Source organism: Lygodium microphyllum, chromosome 18 (assembly GCF_053477565.2).
Source record: "Lygodium microphyllum isolate KBCC chromosome 18, Lygodium_microphyllum_v1.1.10, whole genome shotgun sequence".
Classification (NCBI taxonomy): Eukaryota; Viridiplantae; Streptophyta; class Polypodiopsida; order Schizaeales; family Lygodiaceae; genus Lygodium; species Lygodium microphyllum.
Window position 1 is genome coordinate 11,710,248 of NC_141152.1, and position 24,578 is coordinate 11,734,825.

A 24,578-nucleotide genomic window follows, 5' to 3' on the forward strand; every position below is an offset into this window, starting at 1 on the left:
CAATCTTGGCACGAAAATTTGGGCTTCTCCCGAATTTGGGGATTATGATGCATGACAAGACAATTTGTCTCAGAAATTGCAGGAATTTTGTGACATCTTGCCTCTGACGTTTGGGGCTTTTCATGTACATGCACAAATTGGGCTATCCAATTTCTCGACATTGATGGACATTGGACCCCGTGCAATTTGGGGCTTTTGCAGTTTGGGCAAAACCTGTGCTACATTTGGTCACTTTATGTACATGCAGGTTCAATTCCATGCAATTTGGACATCAACACTCGGTAAAATTTGGGAGTTTTGCTGAAATTGCTCTATTTTGGCAAAATTGGCCTGTTCTATGGATGACAGAGAAAATGCAGATGTGTGTTTGATGCTTTGAGCACTAAATTTTGGGGCTTTTGACCGTGCATGTCAAATTTTATGCCCATGGTTACATGTACAACAGAAATTGCAGCTAAAATTTTGGGATTTCTCATGTAATGTGATGTATATGCCCTTGGAACAGTTGTAATCAGTTGTGGAATTTTGTAGCACATGGTTTGGTGCTTCTGAAAATTTAATTACAGATCTGAAATTTGTGCTTCTACGTGGTCATTTATTGCTGGTTGGTACTTGTTTGTACCTTGGTCACTTGGGTGACAGTTTGGGCCTGCATTTGCTGATTTTTTGGTCTGATTTGGGCTGAAAATCATGGGTGGCAGGAATGACAGCAGTAATCTCATGCACATAAAGAAGCTTGAAGGAGCACATAACTTTGCAGTTTGGCAAAAGTAGTGCTACAATATCCTGTTGCAAAAAGAAGCAGGCAAAGCCGATCAAAACACAAGGGGCAAAGCCCTTAGATATGGAACAGGACGACTGGGATAAGTTAAATGAGCTTGCACACTCAACCATCGAGCTATCGATTTCTGATGCCTTGTTGTTTAACATTGAAGGTTTGGATTCTGCATATGCTATATGGACTTGATTGGAACAACTATATGCATAGAAGAGTGCTGCAAGCAAAGTGTACTTACACATTTGGGCTGAAAATCATGGCTGACAGTAGTGACAGCAGTAATCTCATGCACATAAAGAAGCTTGAAGGAGCACATAACTTTGCAGTCTGGCAAAAGCAGTGCTATAATATCCTGTTGCAGAAGAAGCAAGCAAGGCCGATTAAGACTAAAGGGGCAAAGCGCGCAGATATGGCACAGGAAGACTGGGATGAGTTAAATGAGCTTGCACGCTCAACCATCGAGCCATCAATTTTTGATGCCTTGCTGTTTAACATTGAAGGTTTGGATTCTGCCTTTGCTATGTGGACTCGACTAGAAGAGTTGTATGCCCAGAAGAGTGCCACAACCAAAGTTTACTAGCTGAAAAAGCTTATGGATTTGCGTATTAAAGAGGGTACAGCAATGTCTACTCACTTGAGTGAGTTTAACTTCATTTTCAGCGAGTTGGATGCCTTGAATTTGATGATTGATGAAGAATTTAAGGATACGTTCTTGCTTTGCACTCTGCCAGAGAGTTGGGATACATTCAGGACTGCTATGAGCAATTCTAATGCGATGTTTTTGTATGCTGATATAGAGAGTGCTCTACTCATGGAAGAAATGAATCGGCAGAACGATGTAACCAGTAAGTCTTCTAGTGCTTTGCATATTAGGGGTAGATCATAGCAAAAATGCAAATCTAATAGCAAGGGACATAGTAAATCAGGTGGAAGGATGTTGAATGCCATCATTGTGGCAAGAAGGGTCACTTTAAACATGATTGCTACAAATGGAAGAAAGAGAAAGGAAAGGATAAGAAGAAAGATGATAGCAAGGAAGAGAAAAAAGAGAGTCAGCCTAAGAAGAGCAATGTCAAAATTGAAGAGGTGAATGTAGTCACTCATGATAGTGATAATGGGAATGACGTACTCTTTGTCTCTTCACACTTTCGTACACATGCTTTAGTTGCAGATACGAATGATAACATGCAGACTTGGATTCTAGATTCAGGTGCTTCCTTTCATGTCACTCTTCATCGTGAGTGGTTTTCTGACTATATAGGGGGTCGACATGGTGTTGTCCATCTTGGGGACAACTATGCATATGACATTGCAAGCATTTGCAGTGTGCAATTGTAGTTTCAGCATGGTTCTGCCTTCACAGTTCATCATGTATGTCATGTACCTCAGCTTAAGAAGAGCTTGATTAGGACAGGGCAGCTAGATGACGATGGATTTTATACCACCTTTGGTGATGGGAAATGGAAGATCTGTAGGGGATCTAGAGTGATTGCCAGAGGTTGTAAAAGTGATACCTTGTATCCCCTCCATGTATCTAGTATGCGTAACAATGTTGTTGCCGTGACCGAGCAGCCAACTGCATGGCCGGTTCAAACATATGAGTTAAACTGGAATGAAAGTGCTTTCTCATCTGGGTTATTTGCGTTGTCTTCGTTATGCTGATTTTGAGCATTGTGATCATTGTGTTTATGGTAAACATGCACAGACGCCTCATAAAAAATCTCTCTCGTTGAAATCTTCTCCTCTAGAGTTAGTACATTCCAATGTATGTTAGATGCCAGGATTATCTTTAGGGAGAAAGAAATACTTTGTCACCTTTGTTGATGATGCTACACGGAAGGTATGGATTTACGCTATTTGTAGCAAGGACAAAGTGCTTGACAAGTTTCAAAATTTCTTGGCATTGGTTGAAAATCAAACTGATAAGACACTTAAGTGTCTTTGCTCTGACAATGGTGGGGAATATGTGTCGAAGGCCTTTCAGGTATTTTGTGACAGCAAAGGGATAAAGAAGAAGCTCACTGTCCCTCATAATCCATCCCAAAATGGAGTTGCCGAGTGTATGAATCGGACCATACATGATAAAATCCATACTATGTTGTCTCATGCTGCATTACCCTATGGCTTTTCGGTAGAGACTGTTATGATAGCTATTCACTTGATTAATCAGTCATCGAACATGTCTTTGGGGTGAGGAATTTCTCAGGAAGCGTGGTCGTGCAATCCACCTTCATATGCTCAAGTGAAAGTGTTTGGCTACGAGGCTTTTGTGCACATTTGTAAAGAAGAACGCAACAAACTTGAGCCAAAGTCGTGTAAATGTATTTTCCTAGGATATTTTGATGAGGGTGAAATAGAGTATAGATTATGGGATCCCGAGAAAAGGAAAATAGTACGCAGGAATGATGTTATCTTCCGGAAAGATGACATTCATAAACAACTAGAAAAGACTAGGGAGGTCCGTAAGGTTGTATTCCGGGAAGAAATACATTTTGGATAACAAAATGTGCATGCTGTATATCAGCAAATACCTGCTCTAAATGAACTTGCAAATGCAGAAAATAATGCTGGAAATGATCAGGCAGTCATTGCCCATATTGATGAGCCATTGGAAGTGCAGGAACAGCAAGGACACCAAGCTGTTAATGTTGTTTTGCAGGGTGAAATGCCAGGACAACAAGCTGAAAATGCTGAACAACTAGGAAACAATGATCATTGGGTTAGGAGATCGTCTAGGGCGACTAGACAACCTGACAGGTTTGTTCCTAGTGCAAACAATGTGGCTAATTATGCCATGTTGATAGAGTATGGTGAACCATATTGCTTCAACGAAGCAATGGACAGACAGGACAACAAGAAATGGTATAAAGCCATGTTGTTAGAAATGGAATTTGTTGAGAAAAACAGCACGTGGGACTTGGTGCAGTTGCCTAAATGGCAGAAAAAACTTCCATGCAAATGGGTTTTCAAGATGGTCACTTCTGCTTCCTCACCAAAGTACAAAGGAAGATTGGTTGCAAAGGGATACCAGCAGGAGCATGGAATTGACTTTGATGAGATTTTCTCTGCTGTAGTCAAGATGACTACATTGAGAACCATTTTGGGCTTGGTTGCAGGTGAAGATATGGAGCTCATACAGATGGATGTAAAGAGTGCGCTTTTAAAAAGTGATTTGCATGAAGACATATATATGTAGCAACTTGAAGGGTTTGTGGAAAAAGGGAAAGAAAAGATGCTATGTAAACTCAAAAGGAGTTTGTATGGGCTGAAACAAGCACCAAGAGAATGATATCATAAGTTTGATACATTTATGTAGTCTCAAGGTTTTCATAGAAGTCAAGTGGATCACTTCTTGTACACTAAGAAGGCAGCAGATGGCAACCTGATTATCTTGGTTCTATATGTTGATGACATGTTGATTGCTAGTAGGGATACTCATGCCTTGGACTCACTGAAGCAAAGTCTTCACGGCAGTTTTGACATGAAGGATCTTGGTGATGCAATTCACATTCTTGGCATGCGAATACTCAGAGATAGGTCAAAAGGATTACTCTATCTATCTCAACAAGAGTATCTCTCCAAGGTTTTGCAGTGTTTCAATATGGAGGGGGGGAAAACAATTGGGGTTTCATTGCCTCCATATGTGAAAGTCAGTGCAAAGGAGAACCCTACATCTCATGATGAGAAGGCTGAAATGGCAAAGATACCATATGCTTCAGGTGTTGGCAGTTTGACGTATGCTATGGTTGCTACACGTACTGACATTGCCTTTGCAGTGGAAGTGGTTATCTGATACATGGCAACCCGTCGCAAGAAGCATTGGGATGCAGTGAAAGGTATTATGAGATACCTCAAAGGCATAAAGGAGTTGTGAATCTACTTTGGAAAGCAGAAGACATCTGTTGTTGGCTTTACGGATGCAGACTATGCTGGTAATGCGGACTGCAGGAAGTCCACTTCTGGGTATGTGTTTACTTTCATAGGAGGAGCAGTCTCTTGGATCTCCAGGCTAGAGAAGTGTGTTGCTTTGTCTACTACAGAGGCAGAGTATGTGGCTGCCACTGAGACATGCAAAGTGGCTTTATGACTTTCATGTCTGGTGGGAGAGCTTGGCATCACAGAGTTATGTGTTCTCCATTGTGATAGTCAGAGTGCTATCATGCGAGCATGGAATCCTGTCTTTTATGGAAAGACAAAGCACATACAGGTAAGGTACCACTTCATTAGAGATGTACTTGACAGTAAGAGCATTGAACTTGTCAAAGTGGATATAGATGATAATCTTGCAGATCTTCTCACGAAGGGTCTTCTAGCAGAGCGGTTTGCTCATTGCTGACAGATGATGGGAGTTGGATAGATATATGTATTTCAGCTTTGTATATACTAGACTTAGCTGATTCTTTTCTCCTCTTAAGGCACATTGCCTTTAGGTGGGAGGTTGTCGGGAATAAAGGCCCTCATGACTTTAAATGTGCTCGGGTGTGAACACACCCTTAGCACTTGTACTTACACATATATATCTATCTAAAAACCTAAAGATACACACTTGTCATTGTATCTGAAAACGTGTACACTCTCTGCTCTCTGCTCTCTCTCTCACTCTCTCTGTCTCTCCGCGTCTAAGGAACACTTGCTGTCTCGATGTTCGTGTCGGACTCGTCACTACACAAGTGCACAGGAAATGAAAATGGAGCTCCTGACGAGCTCGAGACTCTTCCTGCACCTGGTCCCATCGGCCGCAAAGGGAGTAGATGATGGAGGTCCAGAGCTCTACTAAAGTCGCATGTACAGAAAGTCTCTCCTTGCCTAAAACCTCCTGACACTGCGCCTTCCAGATATGCCATCCAATGAGACTCCCTACAGTCTCCCATACCTCAAAGCGGTCTATTGTGGGCTCCTATAGCTGGCAAATAGATAGAGCCACCAAGTCGACCATTGCGCACGACCTAGCCTCCTTAATAAATAATATCGTGTCTTGCATCCCAGCCTCGTATAGAAGGTGATGGCCTTGGCTAACTGCTTGCCAACAGAAAGATCTTCATTAGATACATCCAAGGCTAGGTGCTATATGGCGGAGAATGCGGCATGCTCCTCTCCACACAAGCTGTGCCACCTCATACGACCAAAGACAGTGCTTTGGAGTTTCCAGAAGCTGTTGTGTGCAGCGTTTACACTCTTCATCCTTCTGCATCTGGGCTAACCAACTCCCCACCGCTAGGTCTCCATGTGGCACGAGTCATAAGAAATGCGATACCCTCCTCGGCCTCCAACTGTCCCTTAGGCGGCCTCGGAAAGTCTATTGGAAAGCATCCGTGATGCTGTGCTCCGCCCAGTACCTCCTACGCGATGACACCAGCCCATGTCCTCTTGCATCAATACGTGTTTGCCAATCCTGGCTGTGTACTCCAGGAATTGGTGGCTTCTTGGCGACCCCAGTGGCCGGCCATAGGCACTCTCCTGGATCCCACTCCAACTCATCAAGTGGCCTGCCCTCCCGAATCTAGAGGCGCCACTCGTGGAGCTCCTGCCAAAAAACATAGGGGTCCAGCTGCTATGTTTTCTTTTAAAGGCCAACCACCTGGATTCTCCTCCACGAAAGGAGAGCTATCCCCTCATCCTGTTGCCCTCTGTCAAGGGCCAGATGCCCCCCTCGTGTACGGTTCTGTATTTCAAGGAGCAGGGTGAAGGCTAGTCTCCGAGCAAACCAAGGAGCAAATAGGTTTGAAGGGTTATTGGTCAAATTTGAGAGCAAGAGGCACATGGAATAGCGAAGGAGATCAGAGAATCTCATTTGTACTTCAAGCTAAAGAAATACGACAAGGAGTCCCAGTGTTAGGGCCGATGAGCTATCCTTTATTGTCCAAGATTAAAGTGGTTAAGTATGCATTTCAGTTTATGTGAATTTTATAGTTGCTGTAGCTATTAATTAATCAGGTCATTATTACCCTATATGAGAAGGAAGGCTGGTTTCATGGTTCCATTACTAGGCTACCATCAAGTCCCTTGAATTAGTGGGCCCGAGGCTCTTGATTGGAGATTAGAAGCTTTGCTTTAGTACTGAAATTGTTTTCAGCTAAGCATTTACAATAAGAATGTCTTCAGATTGTGACATGGGATTAAGTAGGGATGATGTCTCTCCAGCTGCAAAATTCACAAAGTGTTGGGGAAAATGTTATGCCTGATCTTGAACGGCCAAGGCACATTGCGTGGACAACAAGCTGGTAATGTTGGTTTAGATTGAAATGTGGTCCTTCTAGGTCTCTTGAAGTTGATGACCAGCAAGAGAGAGGAAATTGAGGAGCAGTTTAAAGATCAACTAAGGACAACAAGTGGAATGGGGCAATTGATGCATATGCAAGGCCAACTTGGAATTGCCAATCCAATGCTTTTTGGACAGCAGCGCATGGATGCAATGATGGGGCAGCTAGGGTGTTTTGGTGGTGGCACTAGTCACGGGCTTCATACGGGGATGTATGGCACTTCTTATGGAATGCAGCAACCAACACGTGGTGTGCAAGGCTCAATGTTTTCAGGTATGGTTGGTAATATGCATAACCCCATGTATAGCAATGTTGGCATGATGCTAGGGCACAAAGTGGCAAGTTTGGCAATGCATATATGTAGGCCACTATGCTTGGGACTCATGGTATTAATGTTGGTCATGAAGATACTCCATGTAGTGCTAGCTATGAGCAAAAATGCAACTAGTAAGGCTTGTATTGAGAAACCACTTCTTTAGGTTACACACTTTATTTAGAGTTTCGTACTTACAGCCCCAAAATGGGCTGGTGTCCACATTTTGGGCACTTTTTTAGAGGGCGGCCATACAGTGGTCTGCCACTCTAAACAGCTTATGCCTATAGATGGGTAGTCACTTCATTCATTCCTCTCTTCCTCTTCAGTCATTCTTCACCACCTTTTTCAATCACCACCCCTTCTCTCACCATCCCCTTCCATTGCCCTCACACCCCTTCAAGAGGACATTGCGGTTCATGGCTTATGGCTGCCTTTACCCTTCCTCTCCTGTTATAGGCACCGTGTTCTATCATCAGGCCTTGTGTTTAGAGCATCTTGCACGTGGTGTCACCATCATTTTCTTGGCGTTATTACCCTTCCCCTTGAGGCTCTACCTTTACCTCCGTTTTTCAGTCTAGAGGCCTTCTCCTTGCTTGGCATCAATGTCTCTAGCTTGGTGTCAATATCCTAGCCTTTAGCGACAGTCTACACCACCTAGCATTAGTGATTTTATCATTTGTCTATCGCAAGGGTTGTTGGGATCTATATTTTTGCAGCCTAGCTTCTCATCCATCACATGGTATCACTTGTCTTATAGAGGCTACTGGTACATGCGTTTTTGCAGCTTGACTAATCCTCCATCATCTGGCGTCATCATTATCCCCTTGGCGTTAGCATTTGGATATTGCTCTTCCTGCGTTTGACACCTTTGGCACTCTAGGATTTGTGTTTTGTTGCCCACGTCACTCCTCGGCATCAGAGGAGTGCGATTTGCTCCCTCGACAGTTGCTTATCATTTTCCATATCTTCGATGGCATCAAAGGACTGTGGTTCGCTCCCTCAACAAGTGTCCTTCACCTTCTAGTAATTAGTTCGATAGTCCCTTGCTCGGAGGACTGTGTTTCACTCCCTTTACTATGTAGATTCCCACAGGTGCTAGCACATGATTTAGACACCGTTTAGACTATGTTGATGAAATTGTTGATTCTATAGACAGGATTGGAAGAGCAAGAGCATTACTTGTAGAAGTCTTTATCTTGGTCGTACAACATGCATATGACATAGTGCTGATATGAAATGATCTTGAGAATCTACAATGTCATGCTGATGCCCTACATGCTTCTGGTTAGAGAGGGATCTTGCTATGAGCTTGAGAAGATCGAGGTCATGGTTGTTAATACCTTAGCTAGTTCAATTATCACTTCAATGCCAAAGTTGATCTACTAAGGCAATGTACTGGAGTGAGTATCAACCTATGTTTACCTTGGGCTCATCTTCTCGGGATCCAAATCCTCTACGAGGAGAGCATACCAATGCTAGGCTCACATGATGGTTAGCAACCCTTGCTGCCCTATAGAGAAAATGCACCCAAATCAATCTTAGTAAACCCAGTTTTGGGGTTTGGATCTTTACAAAAAGTGGAAGAGGATAGAGAAGTAATTGGTCTTGATGTTTTCTAGGATGATATGTAACAAAACCATCTAGGGAAATACATGTCCTCTCAATGTCTATCCGCATGATGTCCATCTTGATGACATGGTTTAGCTCAGTGCGTTTGAGCCGCATGGTGGGTTGGATTGAGACAATGGGAATGGTGGTAGGGCATCCATATGGAGGCCACTGTCATTGACTAATGTGGTGGAACAAACTCTTGGATTGTCTTTGTTGGTAATCTTGTTGCCTCAAGCTCGTATAAAAGCATGGAGTGTGGTATTTGTCAAATGTATTGTGGAAATGTAAAGTAGTATGTACTATTTTTGTTTCCATCATAGTTACTAGGGGTTTCAGAAATGGGAGGTATGAAACAAGTTACCATGGTTTCATATGAGTTTTACAAAACGTAAGAAACGGGTTTCATTTAAGATGAAAATTATTTAAAACTTTTAATACATATAAATGTAATTTAAGTCCCATGGGCCACAAGAGAACACACATTGCACATCATTCAACATTGTATACAAAATCGAAGCGAATAATTACTAGACCAACAATTTACATATAGAACATACCATGTTTCATGATTCATCATGCAGATTTCATAAATATAAAAGAAGCATAATGCCATAGATTAAAAATTTACTTAAACATGCAAACTACAATAAATCAATAACAATCCATGCCTTTATAGGATTTCAGAATGAACCCATGGACCATGTGACATGCCACATGAATCATAAAAGTTGCTATTAAACATGTTAAAACTTCAAATGCATCTCTCTATAGACCAGCTTTGACTAGGGCAAAAAAAGGCAATTTGATCCCATGTGCAAAATTGGGCCAATTCTAATCTTCATGGATCAAAATTTCAATTAAGGTGTTTCCTAAATTTTAGAAACACCTTGATATTTCTTTGCTAGAAACTATGGTGTGCATGGCCGTGTCCAATTATGGTAGGTAGGCTAAAAATATGGTCAAGTGTAGATTATCCTCCTTTGAAGCGAGCTACTCCAGCTACTGGCTCATGACTCTCAACCTATTTGCTTGACTCATGCCCAAGAATAGAACCAAAAATTTGGGCCAACACATGGTCAATCATGATAGTTCTATAGTAGTTGGTTTTGTGGAATCTTCTTTTTTTGTGAATGGGTAGGATGGTGTTGGTTTCCCAACTGGGTGGGAATCCCTTTATGCATAAGGCTCTATTATACATGCGTGCTTGAAGGGGGGGGGGGCAAGTAGGTCCCACACACATGAAGAATAAATGATCCATCATGATCATGAACCTTGTTCTTCTCTAGCTAATTAATATCTCCCCTTACCATATTAGTGGAAAGAAGAATAAATGGATAGGGCGAAGTGTTGTGGGATGAGGGAGGGATATTAATCATGTGGATGGTAGTGGAAATGAGCATATATGTGCCAAACCTCTAGGGGGGTAATCTGGATCAATGGTGGTGCTTCTGGAATCTCTTCCAAGCGTCCTTGTAGTCTCGGCTCATGAGAGCTAGTAGAACTCCTCAATCCTCACATAGTGGGCATGTTTCTTGCACCTAGTGATGCATTCAAAGATGTAACATGATTTGTGGTGTGAGCTGCCCCACCTCCTCTCGTGAAGTTGTGTTCCCTTGGTGTGGACCAACTATTTTGCAACCAGTTCTACATAGTGGCCTAAATCCAATTTTTGTGCAAGGAAATCCCGCCATGATTGATGTGACCAAAATGTTGCCAAATAGTGAAGTTAGCTTCATCAAAGGTAACATTGCGTCCATGTCTAAGATCCTCTTGTATTTGGTCAATATGTACATATCATTGTATGCTAAGTGAAGTGCCTCACTCTTTTTCCTAATTAACTGCTTTTTATAGGATGAATGAGCATATTTACCGTATATGCAATGCTCACATATAGAAAAATCAGCAAAATCCAAAATTGGTAAGCAATCCAAACTAGAAAGAATTTCCATTCCTTTCTTAGATATATGACCTAACCAGCAATGCCACAAAGATACACTTGGCTGCTCGGTTACTACAGTTACATGATCTTTTATAGTGGATACATAACGAGGATACAAGGTTTCACGTTTGGCTCCTCTAGCTACAAGGGAGCCCTTGTTGAGTTTTCATGATTGGTTGCCAAAGCTAGTGGAATACCCCAAGTTATCAAGTTGACTAGTAGAAATCAAGCTCTTTGTGAACTTTGGCACATGCCGTATACCCTTAAGAGTGAAAGTAGAGCCATTATAAAATGAAAACTGCACATCTCTTGCATCACTTATGCCACATTAATAGTGATTTCCAAGGTGGAAAGATCCATGCCTACTGCTATCATATGAACATAAGCACTCCCTACAAGGAGTTACATGAAAAGAAGCACTAGAATCAAGTATCCAATCTTTGTTCAAGTGTCAATCTGATGCAACCAATACATTTGCAGGAATATTAGAAGTAAACAACATTTCACCATCATCTCCATGCACAGTTACTGCATGGGATGCTTAATGATTTCATCAGCCATTAGCATGTATGGTTTATTGTGGCTGACATTACACTTACATTTATGCTTTATCGTGTTGCTTCATGAATTCTTTGTCATGCTTGAGCTCTATATATGTGAGCCTAAATGGACCAATATCCAGTTGCCTTTGTGGTGGTGTATTTGTCATGTTGAAGCTCTATAAATGTGAGCATATAAGGATCTTGTTCGAGTTGTCTTTATGTTGGTACCCTTGATTCTTGGGTTTGATGTCTCATTGTTGCTGTTTTGCTGGGTTGGGCATGCTGTGGTGTTTTTTTTTGCGGTGTTGAAGCTCTATAAATGTGAGCAGATAAGGATCTTGTTTGAGTTGTCTTTATGGTGGTACTCTTACTTCTTGGGTTTGATGTTTCATCGATGCTGTTATGGCAGGTTGGGTGTGCTGTTGTGTTTTCTTTGTGGTGTGTATGCCTGTGATTGGCCAGTTGGAGTCATCGTTTGGTGTGTGAACAACTTCCTGTGAACATGGTTGCAAAGCATGCCTTCAACAAGGTTTAACATTTCTTCGAGTCTAGTGGGGTTAGCTTTTCTTGCGGGACAACAAAGAAGCAAGCATTTTCCTCTAGTAATAGTGGTTACAGTCAATGATTATTATATCAGTTTGGGGTTTCTTTGATGAACCTTTTGCTTAAGTGGACTATGTATGAAGACCCTGGCAGACTTGTCAATATTGTGGGGCAGGTAGAGAGAGGGACGGGATGGGGGAGGCAGAGGGGGAGAGGGAGGTCATATGTGCAGGGAGGGAGGCAGGGAGGCAGATTAGACATTTAACCATTTTAAAGATGCTTCCCTAGGTCAATGGAGTCTTCAGTGAAGATCAACGCATAATCTATGAGGTGTGCAGACATAATTCTATCCAAGCTATATGAATCATTGCAATGAAAACAATAGAATCTGGAAATATAGAAGATAGAAAAGTGGTAAACAGTCGCAAATTGAGTAGAGTTGTATCTACAAGCTTACCCACACATGTTCAAGTCAAGCTCACCCACATCCGTAAATTGAGTAGAGTTGTATCTACAATCTTACCCACATGTGTTCAAGTCAAGCACAATGGTTTTTGTAGTCTTTAGTTACTAGTATCAATGGAATGTTGTGTTGAAAGTCCTGGACTGTCTTAAATATGTGCCGTTTTGGATCATCCCTATATTTGGGACTTGTCTGGCTTGTTTCTGAAGGAGTTTCACTGTGTTCTCTTTCTTTTATGATAACTTCCTGCAATTGCTATAGTCCTGGCTAAGAACCTGCACGTTTGGCGCAATAGAGGCGCCTTTTTCCTTGTCTTTGCATTTGGAATTCATAGTTGTATTGGTCACATTAAAGGCTTATTATTGTAGTAGGTTGCTTCTATGATATCATTTTATGTCTTGTCACCCATGATGTAGCTGCTCCATGGTTAGAAGCTATTCACGACTTAGATATCTGTTCATATGTGAGAGTGTAGGATGCTCTCATTGTTCAAAGACCTTGACATGTTTTCATTTCCCTGCTAGTAGACTTGTAACTTTTTTGAATTTTACTAAAGTAGTGAGTATGGCTTTTGCGTGCTAGAAAGATGGCCTCTTGTTCATATGATTATTCTTTAATGTGTGTGTGCTCGCACGTGTATATATATGTGTGTGTGTGTGTGGAGAGAGAGAGAGAGAGAGAGAGAGAGAGAGAGAGAGAGAGAGAGAGAGAGAGAGAGTATATTAACGTCTCTAAAAGGCCAATGTGGCCTATGAGACCAAAGCAGTACATACAATGATGGTGTGTTTCTCATCTAGAACGAGAAAAAAGATGAAAAACATGCCTATAAGACTGAAAAGGAAATGAAATAGTGTCCCATAAAAGGGAAACATGTCAGTGATCTGAAAGTGAGAGTAGAGAAAGGAAAACTCTCCATCAATGATATGTCTGTTCTCTAGGGAGGTGTATCTCTACATAGCTAAGGCGTCTTGGCATCTGTCTCCTGTGGCGCTCAATGATGGCTTTAATTTGTCTGTGGTGTGGATGTCTAGGCCTTCGTCCGGGTGGACGTGGGCGCCTAGACCGGCTAAGTGCCACTGCTCTATCCAAAGGGACACCTACAGAAGATGAGGTCCAAAGATGATGTACTCCTGTAGGCTGTGTGGCAGTAGTAGTGGTATCTGCCATACTCTGTCGTGTATCCATGAAAAAGTCAGTGACTGCTCTCTGTCTATGTAAGCCGAGCTGTGGGGGCCTCCTACTCCGTAGAATTGTTGCTCTGCGCCTCTGGAGCTCCAAGAGGAAAAATCCCAAGCATCTCTGATCCTCATACTGCATGATCCGTCTCAGGGGTCCAAAACCCTCTCGAAACAGACAGTGGTATCTACCTCGTATGTCGTAATATACAGTGCATCGGCAGATGTAGTGTTCCTCTGTCTCTGGCTCTCTGTCGCATAGTGGGCATATGCGTTCTTCTGTCTGTATACCCTCCCATCTGCCTGTCTCAATCCTCAGGTGGTGGGATGAGGTGCGGATCTGACCAATAGCTGTGCGTAGTCCATGAGGCAGCTGTGTGTCCATGTAATTGGGTCGGGTGATGAAACCATCCTCAGATACCTGGAGGAAGTGGGTCTGGTAGTGTGCCATCCTCGTGCCATGGGGCGAGGGGGGTCGGATCCAGGTCTTCTCCGTATCTAACTTCAGTATGTCTGCTCTGATCACATGGTTTAGCTCTGATCGGCTTAGGTCAAGTGTAGGGCAATCCAGGCTATAGTCAAAGGGGGGTAGTCTGTCAATCTGCAGACCATGTAGACGCATCCATGTACTCATCTGAGCATACCAACAGTGTCTGTCACCGTCTGCTGCTACTTGTCTAGAAGAGGCCAGGGCTAGCCGTGGGTATCTATCTTGGGGGAGCTCCCATAGTCTATGTATGAAAGTCACTGCCTGAACCAAGGCCTCAGCCACCATGGGTGATGCCCCCAACTCAGCTCTGATAATCTCATGTGGGGTCGAGCTCTTCGCTCGTATCATGCGTGAGATCATCATGACCAGTGGTCTTTCCATATGTTCCCATCCATCATAGTATTCCTTCTCTGGTCCATCCTGGTCTCCCAAAGGCTGTCTCCTCGTGTGAAACAGACTCGGACCCCAAATAGCTGCCCCATATAGGAGTGTGGGTGTAACCAAGGTGTCAAAAAGCCACAGTTTGGTGCGCGGCTCATGAAATTGTATGTGAGCACATTGCCTCTCCAATGCCCCTAAGGCTGCATATGCTTTTGCCAAACGAGCCTCTGATGTCTCTCTCCAAGAGAACTGTGGTCCCTTCAATGTGACCCCCAAATAAACATACTGCCTAACCATCTCCACTGGCTCTCCGTCAAAAGTAAACTGGTGCTCAGCTCTTGTCACCCAAGCAGGTGAAGTGTTAAATACCATAACTTTAGTTTTCCCAAGGTTCACCTTAAGATCTCTATCTCTGCAGAAAGCTGATAATGCATCCAAGTGTCTATTTAGTCCCTCAGGTGAGTCAGATATAAGTACAATATCATCGGCATAAAGCAGTAATGGTATCAGCACTCCAGCTAGGCTGGCTCCGGCCCCACCTGTCCTATCCACATATTCTGAAATTTCATCTATATACAGCCCAAAAAGTGTCGGTGAAAGTGGACAGCCTTGTTTCACCCCAATGGTGCTATTGACTGTATCTGAGATGCCCTCAGGTGTTCTTACTCTGCCTGTCACTGTCTCATATAGAGCATAGATACTCCACTGTATCTCTACGGGCACATTGATGTTTTGCATTCTTTTCATGAGTCTAGCACGTGGCACTGTGTCAAAGGCCTTGCGAAAGTCCACAAAACAGCAATAGATCTTTTTCTTGAATGCCTTGCCTTCTTCAATGATTGCCCTCAACGTAAAGATATGGTCTAGAGTTGTATATCCCCTCCTGAAGCCAGCCTGGCCTTTTGACCTCAGGCCATGCATCTCGGCCCATTCACTCAACGCTTGTTCCACGATAGAGCCATATATCTTGGCCAGCATGTGTCCAATCATGATAGTTCGGTAGTTACTAGGTAGCGCGGGGTCTCCACACTTAAAGAGCGGCACAATAATATGGTCTGACCAACAGGTTGGAAATCCCTCACAAACTGCCCTATTAAAGATGTGAGCCAGCGTTGGTGCCAGAATATCACAGGCATGCGTGAAGTGTTCAGCCACTAAACCCTCATGGTCTTGGGCTCTTCCATTTTGCAGCTTCCATATGGCATTCCTCACTTTTTTTTCTGTGAAAAATCTGCAATTTGCTGGTCTTGAGGTTGAGGGGAGTGGCATAGGCTCTTGGCCAGGGATATCATAGAGTGTGCAAGCATATCCATGCCAATCATCCGGTCTAGTAATTTGTAGGGGTGGCTGGCTCTCATGCATCTTTTTCCATGCTCTCTTGCTGTCGTGCCCCAAGAACATGGAATACATTTCTGTTTCTAGTCTGCTCAGGTATTCCTGCTTCTTTTTGCGTACCAACCGTCTGAAGAGTGTTCGAGCATGCTTATGGGTGCATATACCAAGTGCCAGCTCTCGCTGAAAACGTGCTCGTGTCTCTCTGCACTCATCATCATGCCAGCCATTCTGTGGAGCATTACCTCGTGGAGGTTTATCTGACGGTGTAGTGTGTGGGAAAGCGTATGCTGCTGAAGTGTGTATTATCTCGGCCAACTGTCCTGTAAACTCATCCAGAGAGGCCTGTGTGTTTAGCTCCCTCAATGCATCTCGCACAGTAATGCTGTATATGTGTGAGGTCGCTTCCACAAAATCATAGCGTGGTAATTTTGGTATATGTGACTGTGCTTCATGTATATGCCCATATTGCATTGTGAAAGCTAGAATAGCATGGTCTGCTACTAATCCAATTGGTCTGTCCGAGATTTCAAAACTTTTTATGTCAGGTAGCAAGTTGGGTGATCCAATCAAATAGTCCACTGTGCTTGACCCCTTCTTGTTATTCCAACATGTGAAGCCATTAGATCTTGGCCACTGTGGTAGCCCGTTAAGGATGGCCAAACCATATGCACTTCCCAGTGCCAGTAGGTGTGTTCCATATTCTGTTATCTCTCTATCTTGGGCTGATCTAACTAATCCCACTTCATCTAATGCAATATCTCTGAACATCTCATCACTAGAGAGAGAGAGAGAGAGAGAGAGAGAGAGAGAGAGAGAGAGAGAGAGAGAGAGAGAGAGAGAGAGAGAGAGAGAGAGAGAGAGAGAGAGAGAGAGAGAGAGAGAGAGAGAGAGAGAGAGAGAGAGAGAGAGAGAGAGAGAGAGAGAGAGAGAGAGAGAGAGAGAGAGAGAGAGAGAGAGAGAGAGAGAGAGAGAGAGAGAGAGAGAGAGAGAGAGAGAGGGAATGTGATTACACCCTGGGATCGTCGTTATCCCCATTCCACTCCCAAGGCAGTGGATATTCCATCTACTTCTAAAGCGGGCCGTCAGAATTCTTTTGCAGTGCTAGCTGATTTTTTGGATGAAGGTGTCCTTGACATTCTAGCAGAAAAGGTTAAATCGAGGCAAGCGGTGCCTCGTTCCTGGTTTTCTTTTTGAAGATATATGAAGATAGCCACGTGGAATGTGCGAGGCATTTGTTCTCGCCATAAGCAACATGCCATGTGGACTGTCTTGCATGAGAATCAGTGGGATGTCCTGTGTGCAGTGGAGCACAAGAGCGGTGAAGCAGGAAAAGTTGTGGATTGCCATGGGTTTCGCTTGTTTTTTGCAGGGACACATGCTATGTACTATTCTGGCGTCCTTATGATTGTCCATGAGAAATACCAGCCTATTCTTATTAAAAATGATGTACAGGGCCGCTTTGTGGTAATCGAAGTTTTATTTGAAGGAGAGATCTTATGGTTGCTGGGCCTCTATGCTCCGAATGACCCTTCATCTTGACGGGATCTTTGGAAGACTTTGCAGAGCTCAATGTCACTTGGCAGAAGGGGTTTTTTGATGGGGGATTTCAATATGTGTGTTGACTCTTCTCAGTCCACTTTAGGGCATTCGGTGATGGATGCTCCGGAAAGTCGGGTGTGGAATGCCTTTGCTCTGAGGTACTTAAGCAAGATCTATGGTCTTGGCTCCACCCTTCTTCTACGGGGTTTACTTTTCATTCCGCACAATATGCAACTACATGGTCGCGGTTGGACTGAATGTATATCATGCAGGATGATGATTTCCTTCCTGAGATGCTGGAAATGAAAGTCTTGCGGCAATATGCCTTGTCGGACCATTTCCCTCTCCAGCTTGAGATACTTGCACAACCCATTGCACCTTTTATGCAGTTGCTGGATAGACTCCCTTTACGTTTCAACTTGTCTTATTTGAAGCATCCAATCTTTCAGGGCTATATGCAGCAATTGATTGAGCGGTTTTTATTGGACTTTGCCTCTGAGGGCTCGGCTTCCTTTGAATGACTGCTCTCTAATGTGTAGCGGGTTGCTCGGCAGTATGGGATCCATCATGCCTCTATTTGTCGGCGGCGTCGACACGCAGCGGAGGACTTACTAGCTTTGGTTCGTTCGTTGCTAGTGGATACCCCAGATGATGAATTTCTGCTGTTATTGGCGATGCGCTTGGCTGATCTTATTAAAGAATCTTAGTTGAAATCTTATCAGTAGGTCAAATTGCACAACTTGACTGAACAATTTGCAAGATAGTGCTTGTCACTCATAAGTTCTTTCGCGCCTTGCATGTTTCTCCTGCTCGAGAAAATATGACTAGACTCCAAGATTCAGAAGGTCGAATGGTCACTGACCCGTAGACCATTGTCAATATGTGTAGGGATTATTTTCTGGATCTTCTTGGTTCTTCTCTGTCGCCTTCTGACCAGGTTGCGCATGCACGCTCAGTCTTCTATGATCTGGTCCGCCATCAGGTTCCACTTGATATGCAAACTACTTTGGAGGCAGATATTTGCGAGGAGGAGGTTATGGATGTTTTGTTACACCTGCCTAAGGATAAAAGTCCTGGTTGGGATGGTCTCACCAATGAATTCTTTGAGAGCTCGGCTACTCAACTGGTGAAGCCATTGGCGGCTATGTTTCAGCAGGTTTGGGAAACAAGGGTCATGCCTTCCTCATGGAAAGAAGGCCTTATCAAACTGCTCTAAAGGTTCCTTCGCCGTCATTGTTGCAACATTGGAGACCAATTTCTTTGATGGGTTCGATGTATAAAATCTTTCCTAAAGTCCTGGCGAATCGGCTCCACAAGCATCTTCCAGCTATTGTGCATCCTCTTCAATATGGTTTCATTAAGGGCCGCAACATTCTGCATAATATCTTAAATGTGCAAATGGCTATTGACTATGCAAGGCACTCTAGTCAGGAAGTGGTATTGATTCAATTGGATCTGGAAAAGGCTTTTGACTATTTAGACTGGTCTTTCATTGCAGAACTTATGTCTGCTATGGGTTTTGGTACTCGGATGTCCCGATTGATCTACACCATTAGTGTTGCGGCTTCTTCGTGAGTTATGCTCAATGGTGGTATTACAGAGCCATTTGTCCTTGCACGCTCGGTGAGACAGGGTTGCCCTTTGAGTCCTCTCTTCTTTGCCCTTGCGACCCATCCGGTTCTTTCAATGTTATCTTCTATGGCAGCTTCTACTCAGCTGGCCAGATTGTCTCTTCCTTTGGGACAGCACTTCATTAGCCAATCTTTGGCTGATGATAGCTTTATGATTTTGCGTGCAAACAAGGACAACATTCGCAAGGCATTAGATGTTTGGACGCTCTTTGGTCATGCTTCTGGTCTTCGTATCAATGCCTTCAAATCAGCCATTCTTCGTATCAATGCCTTCAAATCAGCCATTCTTCGTTGGGCTGGCAGGGTTAGGTTGTTTCCCGTGGCTCCATTGTCAAGCATCTTGGGTACCCGTTGGGTGTTTATGTTCGGCCAAAGCAACTATTTGAGTGGATTTCACAGAAACTGACAGCTAAGTTTATGTATTGGAAGTCGCAAGCATGGCCCTTCCATGTCCGCCTCAAAGTGGCTCAGACAATTATGCTGCCAATGCGCATATATTTCTTGCCATTGCTGCCGTGGAATCCTACTACTTTGAAGGCTCTCACTCGCCCTATTCGTTTCATGTTATGGAAGAAGGATTCATTGCACGCAGGTATTTCGTGGATTTCGTGGTCACATACATGTACCCCTAAAGGCTTGGGTGGTGGAGCTATTTTGGATGCCGAAACTCATATGCTGGCACTTCGTTGGTCTCTTTTTCACGCCATGTGTGTGGATCATCACTCGTGGGCCATTATAGCCCGTTATTTTCTTGAGGACAGCGGGCTTCGGCATGGTAATACACAACTTCGGAGCTCCTGGTGGCATGTCCTTAATGCAGATTCTCGGTTTTCCAGTCCGTCCTTCTCTCTGTTTTTGCATTTGGTCGGCTCCTGGAAAGTGGTGCTCCAAAAGGCGCGTTGGCATCTAGCGGAGGACCGCTTGCATACTAACTCTTTTCAACTGGAATTGTTGGCAGTCTCAAGATTACTTTCATGGGAAGACAAACATGAGCTCAGACCAAAATTTAACCGCATGGCCCGTTTGGGTGTGACTTCAGTTGCGGATGCCACCCTTGCTAGTCGTAATGTCTTCATATCGTTTCGTATTGCCAGGAGACTTTTCAGAATCCCGCGTGGATACCGTGATTTATGGGAACAGCTTTTGTTAGTGTTTCAGAGCAGGAAACCCTTTCTTGCCCTTGCTGTGGATCATCCTTGGTAGGACTGGGACCTTGCAGGCCGGTTGAGTCTGGAGAAGGCCTCTGCTAATCAGGTGTATCATCTTTTGATTAAAGATCATCAATGGCTGGGTGTTAAAGCTAATACTGTATGGGGATTGCGGAAATCTCAGTCATGGTGGAAGGCAACTATGATGGAGGGCTGGTTGAATAAGACACCTTTCAAATATAAGGTCTTTCTTTGGCCGGTGATGATTGGTGGTCTTCCTCTTGCCTCGGCCCTTTCCAAGCGTGGAATCTCGAACGGCAATTGTTTCTTCTGCACCACTATTGTGGAATCGGCCCGACATCGATTTATTTCTTGCCCGCTCGCTAAGAATATCTGGTCGCTCTTGTCACAGGTTTGGCGCGCGGTGGTGGGGCTCTCACTAACCCCTTTCGATTGGGTTTTTGTGTGCCCAAAATACCCCACAGCACCACAGTTGCATATGAAGATCTTATTCCACTTTTTTAGATACTGGGGATGTTGGCACATTTGGACCACTTGGAATGCCTTTCTTTTTGATTCGGTCTCTAATGTACCGAGACACATTGCCAGGCTTAAAGGTCTCTTGCATTGGCAGATAGATCTCATTCGGCACTCGGACTTGCTCCCTCGGGAGGACTTACTTCCCTGGGATATGGCAATTTCCTCTGGGTCTTTGCCATGACTTGTGTACCTTTTTCGTGGCTTCGTACTGGGATTTTACACACGTTGGCTTAGAGCCCTTGTGGATCTTGTAATCATGTAAACTTGTACCTTTTTTTCGTAATTAATACAATTACCTTTTACGAAAAGAGAGAGAGAGAGAGAGAGAGAGAGAGAGAGAGAGAGAGAGAGAGAGCTGCCTTCTGCGCACGCTCCCAGCCCTCATTGGACTGTGCAGATAATCCTCAGAAGGCAGGCGGTCTTGTGCCCCTCAGGCAGATCTCGTGCCACTCAGGGAGACATCTCACAGCCTTGTGCCAGTTAGGCAGGCTGGGAGAACAAACCGGCATGATGTAGGCAGGGTTGCAGTCCATGCAGTCATCTGCAGTGGGGTAGGGTCCCTGTGCGTGCATCAAAACAGGCTGGCAGGCAGAGGCCTGAACCTGGGCAGTAACTCTGTGCAGACAGAGATCTGTAGCAGAGAGAGAGAGAGAGAGAGAGAGAGAGACAGAGAAACTATGAACTCCGGAAGACCTGCTGTCCAGTGTGTGCAATTACTGGCATGCAGTCACACATTGCACAGGCCTGCAGTCCAGCAAGAGACCACATCCAAGATTGGCCTTAGCCAGGGTGACCGACTGCAGATAGGAAGCTGATAGCTATGTCAGAGTTGAGAACTGCCTTTGTTGATCAGGTGGCATAGGCTTTTGCAGTTGACTCTGAGGCTGGTGATGTGAGAGATGGGAAAGATTGAAGCTCAGCTAAGAGTACACAGTTGACAGAGAAGAGAGTGTGAGAGTGAAGACACGACTCCCAATACAATAATCAAAGAGTAATGTGCAAGTACAAAGTACAACCTTTAAACCTTAGGGTTGTTAATGTGCGTTAACACTTGCAAGGTGTAAAACACGATAATATCCCCGAACTTTTAAACATAAGAACATCAAATAAAGAAGAATATAATTGGGGGAAAAAGCCTCTCATAAAGAGAATAAAAAGTGCCCCAATGTCCTATTGAGGGTCACCGACACTCGTTTGTGAGCGTAGGCGTGAGTTGAACCCAACAAACCCCCCTAGACTGAGGAGTGATCAACATACAAGGATCATCCACTAAAGGAGATTAAATTTAAAGCATTGCGGAATGCTTCAAATTTGTCGCAAGGAAGAGCTTTGGTGAAGATGTTTGCCACATTGTTGGTGGTAGCATAGTAGATAAGGCTGATATCTCCTGCATGTAGCCTCTCTCTGACAAAGTGATAGTGGATCTCTATGTGTTTTGCGCGTGCATGAAACAATGGGTTTTGTCCCACTAATAATGGCACTTTCATTGTCGATAAACAAAGGAGTAGGTTCTGTTTGACAGATACATCAAGATCAGCCAACAAACATCTCAACCATACACATTCAACTGTAGTAGTGAAAGCTACTTTGTATTCAGCCTCACAGGACAATGTGGCAATAGTGGATTGTTTCTTGCTAAGCCAAGAAACGCAAGATGACCCAAGAAAGAAACAATTTCCACTAGTAGAGTGGTGTGAATCAAAATCACCAGCCCAATCTAAGTCATTGTAAGCGTGTAATTGCAGCGGTCTCCCGTTGGCATGAAGCAATCCAAGAGTCCTACTCCCTTGCAAGTAATGAAAAACAAGCTTCACAGCTTGCCAATGTGACATGCATGGTTTGTGCATATATCTGTTGCAAATCAGAGTTGAAGGCATGAGAGAGTGTGCACAAGAGGGAGAGAGAGAGCTTAAGTACAAGAATAAGATCTTGTTTAGTCAGTTGCTCAAAGTACAACTAGTACACTCTCCTTTACATCGAGTGTGTACTTTAGGCTGTTTATATAGCCACTGGAGGAGTTAGGGTTAGGGTTTCCCCTGTCCTACAGTCCATTTACACCTAGCTAACCTTATCCTCTCTAGTGTAAGGAGAGTTCCTATGCTTATCTTTCAACACCCCCCCTCAATGCCAGGTGGCATTGGATAAAACATAATAGGATACCTCCCCTTAATTCTCAATGAGATGCCTTTATAAATAAGGTTACAAGAAAAGGTTATAGGTAGAGAGTGTTACAAGACTCAAAAGACTCGGTCACCTGTGGATTGGGAGGCAAAGTTGACCTCCAATTCCTTAGGTACTTGTGGAACACCGGGACACTTACTGGTGATATGCCCGGTCTTTTTGCATTTATTGCACTTCATTTTATCAGGATATTTCTTCCAGCAGTTGCTCATAATATACCCCTTTTTGTGACAGAAGGAGCACTTAGTAGAAGCTGTATGGACTAACACTTGCTCATGGGAAGTAAATGTTGAAGGCCCTTCAGTATTGTTTCTCTTCTCTTCATTCAGGCATGGCTGGATGGTACTTGCTAAAGTTGGGTTCGGGATATTAGTTAGGGTAGTCACAAGGGTTGGAAAAACCTTCTTCACAGACTTTAGCAGGATGCCAATGGCATCTTCATCATGGATAGGTGCTTGAACGGAGGCAAGCTATGCCTTAAGCCCCTTCATATGTGAAATGAAGTTGCTTAGATTTTCTCCCTGTTTGTATTCCAAGCTAAAAAACTCAATCTTGGGAAATATCTTGGAGTTCTTCCCTGTAGCACTGTAGAGCCTTTCGAGCTCATCCCACTTTTCTTTTGCAGTTGAGAGTTGATCAATGTGATGAATTAAAGATTAATCTAAATGAAGCATGATGAGGGCCTAAGCTCGTTCATCATCTTCTACATCAAGGCGATTGGATGGGTCAATTGCTTTGGTTCCTTTTATGAAGGGCCAATATCCTCTTTCCATCATTTTGTATTTGACCAAGACTTGCCAAGGATGGAAATCTTTTCCATTAAATTTCCGAATTTAAGGACGGACATTAGCATATGTTGTGGCCATTGGGAAGGTCTTACCACTTGTTAGAACAAGGGTAGTATCTAGTCCCTTACCTTGCCACTGAATGCAAAAGCAAATCAAACAATTGATATCAAAATTGTAATGAGGAGAAATGCTGAAAATCATACATATGTAATAGTTCAAAATATGACTTTGGTTGTCCTTTCTTATGTGCAATCTCCTTCCGAGGTTTAATGGTCTTTTTAGGATTTAAAAATGTGTGGTTTTAGGCTTAGTGGATGAACCTTGTGTTGGACAAGGACCGTCTATCATTTCAATGCTTGTTGTTGATGACTCCGAGGAGAGTACAATGACACTCATCCCTCTGATTCCATTGACCAGTGTACTTGAAAAAACCACACATGATATGCAATACAAGTTTAGGATAGGATGGGGTCTATGTGTTTATAATTGTACACATAGCCTTACAACATGAAGTAAAGCACTCAATTGTTTTAATTTTCTGATGAAAAACATTCAGATTGTGTAAATACCAGCAGCAATAATGATTGAGCAATGTACCTTAGTGCTTACAAGCACTCATCTGTAGTTTATGTTTCTAGAGATGGTAGATTTGGTCTTGATGAGCTTGATGATGACCTTCCAAGTAAAAGAACCTCTGAAATGAAGTTCCCAGATTAGTAACTGACTCTGGAAGAGTTGACTCAGTGATTAAAATCACTATTAATGACCAAACATTGAAAGAATTTGTAGATTGAAGAAGCTTGAATCTTCTTGGCTATGGCTGTCAAAGACCCACAGTTAGGGTTTGGCTTATAGCAGCCAACAGAGATGGAATTTCTCCAAACCCTCTTAGGGGGAGATGGCCTACTAGGGGGGCGA

The 24,578-nt window shown here is 43.6% G+C and overlaps 1 protein-coding gene across 7 annotated transcripts in view; it reads left to right on the forward strand.

Annotated features, from left to right (window-relative positions):
* Nucleotides 1-24,578, forward strand: part of LOC148020585 (Metallopeptidase M24 family protein) — a 227,019-nt gene that overhangs the window by 102,465 nt on the left and 99,976 nt on the right. For 6 of the 7 annotated variants that reach the window (XM_087698371.1, XM_087698370.1, XM_087698367.1 and 3 more), the window contains one exon: nucleotides 12,278-12,319. The exons of the other annotated variant lie outside the window; for it this stretch is intronic. In XM_087698371.1, coding sequence (XP_087554497.1) covers nucleotides 12,278-12,319 — 42 coding nt within the window. The remainder of the gene's footprint in view (nucleotides 1-12,277; nucleotides 12,320-24,578) is intronic. 7 annotated transcript variants of the gene reach the window in all.